The sequence below is a fragment of the Pteropus vampyrus genome, unplaced genomic scaffold (genome assembly GCF_000151845.1).
Source record: "Pteropus vampyrus isolate Shadow unplaced genomic scaffold, Pvam_2.0 Scaffold90, whole genome shotgun sequence".
In the NCBI taxonomy this organism is placed as follows: domain Eukaryota; kingdom Metazoa; phylum Chordata; class Mammalia; order Chiroptera; family Pteropodidae; genus Pteropus; species Pteropus vampyrus.
The window spans coordinates 2,502,334-2,507,542 of record NW_011888871.1 but is presented as its reverse complement, the minus strand read 5'-3'; the positions used below and the strand labels follow the sequence as shown (position 1 = coordinate 2,507,542).

General features: G+C 48.3%; 1 protein-coding gene across 1 annotated transcript in view; it reads left to right on the top strand.

Moving 5' to 3' along the window:
* Positions 1-4,393, top strand: part of ZNF316 (zinc finger protein 316) — a 16,959-nt gene extending 12,566 nt beyond the window's left edge. The window contains exon 7 of the mRNA XM_011363888.1: positions 4,257-4,393. Within this exon, the coding sequence (XP_011362190.1) occupies positions 4,257-4,393 (137 nt within the window). The remainder of the gene's footprint in view (positions 1-4,256) is intronic.
* Positions 4,394-5,209: the final 816 nt, after the last annotated feature.

The window sequence follows — 5,209 nt, the reverse complement described above, 5'->3', positions numbered from 1 at the left end:
CCCCCCATCTCTCAGTGGGAGACCTAGGGACCTTCTGGTGGTTTGCGGACGTCTGGGGAGTTTTAAGGACTGCGCGGGGAGGCAGGGAAGCCTTGCAGGTTTCCAGGGGACAGTCTTCCTTCCCAGCCAGGGGGACGAGATGACTGGGACAGCTTCGATTCTGACTCGACTGAGGGTATTTATTCCATCTCTCGCATGGCCTGAAGATCCGGGTGGAGGAGCAAACGCCAGAAACCAAATCTGCGGCCCCAGCGGGGGGAGGGGGGCAGTTAGGTCTCAGGTGTTCGCGGTCCTGAGGGAATTTGAAGCCTTATTCTCGGGAGTCACCTACTCTCCTCAGCCCACTTCAGCACCGAGATGGGCCAGGTGCTTGTCAGGCGGGGCGGTTTCAGCCTCAGCCTTCCCTTTAAGTCCTTTGGTACTCACCTCCGCACTGGAGGTGGCACGCTCAGAGATCCTTGGGGGCCCTGGGCCCCAGCCTTCAACCCCCTGGGCTGCCACCTCTCCTGGAGCAGGTGGACACACGAGGCCCTACCCTTCTGAGCCCCGACGCTCACTTAGATTTAATAACCCACTGTAAAGTGACTGAGGTTGGTGGCAGGATCATTTCTCACATCCCATAGTCAGGGCCCTATGACATCTGCAGGTCCCTTTAACTCTGCTTCTGTCATTCTACACCAGAAGCAGGCAGTGTTTCTGTTTGGATTCCCACTTCACAGCGCAGGCAGTCTACACACTGGCGGCCCACCTCTGTGGGTGAGGTCCTGAACCCATGGCTCAGTGACAAACCGAACACCCAACTATGCAAGGCCTGCACCGGGCCAGTGGTCCCACCCTCTGGGCTGGGCCATTGGGAGCCACTGGGCAGGCAGCTGAGGCATGGCTAGTGTGAGGCCCTCCCGGTGTTAATGCCTCTGGCCAGCATGAGTGGGGCCAGGAAACAGATTTTGAAGCAACTGCATTCCCTTTTAGACCTAGTTCCTTCCGTTTTAGTGTAGACATGGCCTTGGGGCCTGAGAGCCAGCAGCCAGGCTGCTAAGGGCTGGGGGGAGGAAGCACAGTAGTCAGTGGGTGGGAAGAGGGCCTGGATGGTGGTGGTGAGAATTAGCCTGGCTGGGTGAGGGGGTGGGGTGGGGTGGTGAGGAGGGCTGGGGTCCTTGTCCTGGTCTCCTCTCCCTGTGGGACTGGAGCCTCAGGAAGGGCCAAGGGTAAGGTGGGCTGGCCCCATGTGGCCGGGGTCTGGGTCTGTGCCACCCCTCCTGGTACATCCCTCCATGCATACCTTCGGCGCCCCTGCGGGGCCCAGCTGCTTCTGCCCTGCCCCAGCTGTTGGCAGGAGGACCTAGCTTTAATAAAGACTGGAGAACTGAGCTTTCTGACTGGAGTCCGTGTTGTTGCCGCTCCTAGGTGCCCTCTGTGAGGCGCTGCGGGGTCTCGGGCCCGTCTTATTCAAACATTTTTTAGATGCTTCTTAGGAAATCGGGATCAGTCTGTGAGGAGTCAGCTGGAGATGAGCTCTGACCCTGCTGCTGTGTCCCCCACATCTTCCTGGGAGACCCCAGCAGCGCGCCCCCCTCCACTCGGCCATGTACTCCTGTGATGCACTTATGTCGTGACATTGTGTTTAGCATTGTTTTGGCCAGCCTTCCCATGGTCCCCTTCCCGGTGGTCCAGGACCGTGTCTGAGTCACGGTCCCCTCCTCAGACGCCCCGGCACCATGTGGGTTTATCCAGGCTCGCCTGCTCTGTGCCAGGGCAAAGCATACCTCCCCAGGGGCCCAAACGCCTACCTTTGAACTGCTTTATTGACTTCTCACCACTTGGTGTCCCCATGACCAGACCTGATGCTCCTATTCTTTCCCCGTGGATTTAAAAATTATGAAGTGTGAAGTAAACTGTTTTCAAATGTGATTTGGAGACATCGGAACAGAACCCAATATTTCAAATTAAAAATAAAAGGCTTTGAGTGTTTTGCAGATGGATGCTAAGACCTAGTTAAAAACAATGGCCTTGAGGATCTTAAAGTCTATTCAGAAAAACTAAATTATTCTCTTAGATCTTAGAATCGTGCAGCCAAATTCTTTTTTTTTGGGGGGGGGTACCCAAATCCTGATGGTCATAGTTAAGGAGACAGCTTTCCTGGTTTTGAAAGGACTTCTGAATTTCTGGAGTCCTGACTCACTCCACAATGTCAGTTTAGCATGTGTCATTGCCAAGGAGGAATGGGAGCCCCCAGCGACCTATGAGGTGAGCCCACGACAGGTGGTACCTCAAGGGCCACGAGTCCCCGAGCACCCCTCTCGCCCCGACCTGAGTTTGTTCATTTCCCATTTCTCCGTTGCTCGCATTTCCCCAACATTCCCTGCTCCTGACTCAATCTCTTCAAACATTTTCTTCTCTTTTTTCCTTTAATTGGCATATGGAATAAAATATTTTGAAATTTCTGATTATATTTATTAAATAAAGCTTTATGTTCCTTGTTCATTATTTAATTTTTTCCCCGATAATAAAATACATGATAGTTGTAAGAATTTCAACAGTTCAGAAACGTGTTAAGGACACTTTTCGTCTAAAGAGTCATACCACCAACAGCCATCGGGCAGCACGGTTGCTGCAGGAAGCGTGAGAACACATTTCTTCTATGTACCTGGAAATGCTTTAAAAATAGGGACATACCTAACATTCCCCTGCAACTCGCTTTTTTCATTTAAAAATATGACATTTTCTTACCTGACAAACTACCTCGCTCATTTCACCTGCTCCGCTAGAGCATCTCGTTCTGTGCGTGCACCATCATTTATGTGGGGATTTGGTTGTTTCCAGCTTCTCACTATCATGCAATGTAGATTCTCATCCATGTACTTTGTACAGTTACGCGGACTTCTAATACGTCTGTTTAAATAAGACAAAGTCCTGGAAGCGATGTTGCTGGGTCAAAGGGCATGCATATTTAAGTGTTTGGATGTAACCACATCGCCACCAAGAAAGGTTGACTCTGGTCCAACAGCATGTCCTCCCAGCACAGTGAGAAGGTGCCGGTGTGGTTCATGGCCTCTTCAACGTGGGCATCAATTGTCTTAATCTTCGTTTTGTTCTTCATCTTACAGAGAGGTGAATGGCTTGCATTTCTCCATTTCTTTTTAATATATAGATAGGTTACAGTATTTAGAAATCTCATGGCCTTGGCTAAAATATTTCTGTAACTAGCGGCTATGAAATATTCCTGCCCAATCCAAGTTAATTGTCTCCTTACTTTCTGGTAATGACCAGATGTCCCAGGCTTACCTTGAAAATTTCCTACTCTAAACCTCTAATCAGCCAATTCTCCAAGGAGCCCCGATTCCTTTAGTGGAAAATGATATTTAGAGACCATAATTTGCATGCCGGGTGCTCAATGGTATTGGGCTGATGATCTTTCCCTAAGGAAAGACTAGTTTTCCATCTAGAATTCTATATCCAGCCAAGCTATTCTTCTAGCTATGAGGACACATAGTGATATTTTTAGAATTCAAGAATTCAGAAAATTTACCATCCGTTAACATTCTTAGCAGGCATATCAGAAAGTGAAAAAAATCAACCAAGAAAGAGGAAGAATTGGGATGTAGGAAATAATTGGAGCCAGTCCAGGAGTCTGATTTGAGCAATAGAATGGGAAGCTTCAGAAATGAGGTCTCTGTGCAACAGGGGAAATTGAAGAGTAGAAATTATGATGGAGAGACTGGTCACGGAAGAGCAAAGCTGTGGTAAAAGGCAGGTCAGAAGGTAAAAACTGGCCTCAGCTTAGAGTAGCGAATGTGGGGCATCTCAAGGCCATTACATGAACCATCTTCAGGCACAAATTGTATCATGGAGGAATGAGGGTCTTGCTCCCACCTTGAGACAATAAATGTTGATGCCCTTACCATGTCTGACTGCCAATTTGGCCACCCTGAGACACCGTGAAGGTTTTGTTCTGTAATTTTTTTTAGCTTTGAAGTTATGTCTTCATTTTTCCCTTTGACTATCCTGAACATACTGATTTACGTTCTTGCCACATTGTTCCATAAACTTAATTTCTATCTGGAGTGAATTCATGCTTTGCTTAGTAAATTTGTTGATTGTTTCTCTCGGAATTAGATTTCTTCGTGTTTTGGAAACCTACTTTGCAGGCAGGCTCGTTTTGAGTAGAAGCGTTGTTTTGTTGTCGTTGTGTCGTTTGTTTTGTTTTGTTTTGTTTGCCAGTATTTAGGTTTTGTTTTCTCTCTCCCCCTATTCAGCAGTCCAGAAGTTGTTGGCCACATCCGTGGTAACCAAGAGACATGATAATAGTGCTCTGAGATGCTGCTACCTGATGCCACCAGGCATGCTGCAGACCCAGGGAAAGAGGCAGCATGTGTCTGGGCTGGACTCCTAGTCAGGAAAGTGGCTCTCAGTTCCCATCACCCACCTCCCTGGGTCCTCAGCTCCTTGTGATCCACGGTCCCCAGCAACGGGTGGGCAGCTGTGTTCCCAGCGAGCCTGCCTTTGATTCTTTCTCACCAGGATCCTCTAAAGTGTCCTTTCTCCCCAAAACTGAGTTCCCCGTCTCCACCCTGCTCACTTCCAGACCTGGAGCCCATGAGGCCTTTGCTCCTAACCACTCACATTGTTTCTGTTCATTTTTGGTCCATCGAGATGTTTGCCTTGCTCTTTGAGCCTGGATTTATCTTAATTCTCTATTTACAAATGTCTTTCATTACTTTGTGATTGAAGTGAGGGATACGTTGAAGGCAAGCTTGCTGTGCTATCTCACCCAGATGTCATTTTTATTACTTTCTCTTTATCCATTTAACCCTCCCTAGTTATTCATTCTATATCCATCCTCCCCTTCTATTTCTCAGCAGACTCTCTGTATTGCTGGGCATGCCGATGTGTACCAACTACAATCTCTAGCCTCCCTTGTAGATAGAAGTGGCTATTTGATGTAGGGAAAAGACCATTTTGTGGAGCTTCCAGGAAAGCTCTTTAAAAGGGCCTGATTCACCTAGGAGGTATGTCTTTTTACCCTATGACTCCTCTTTTTCATGTGGCTGACTGCAGACATGATGGTTAGAGGTTAGTTGCCTTCTTGGGACAATGAAGTAACTTCAAGGATGGAAGCCCCATGCTGAGAATGGCCAAGCAGAAAAACATCAAGTGTCTGGAGTCCCCACGAGCAAGATCCAAGGTCGTCTAGGTAGTAGGGACATAG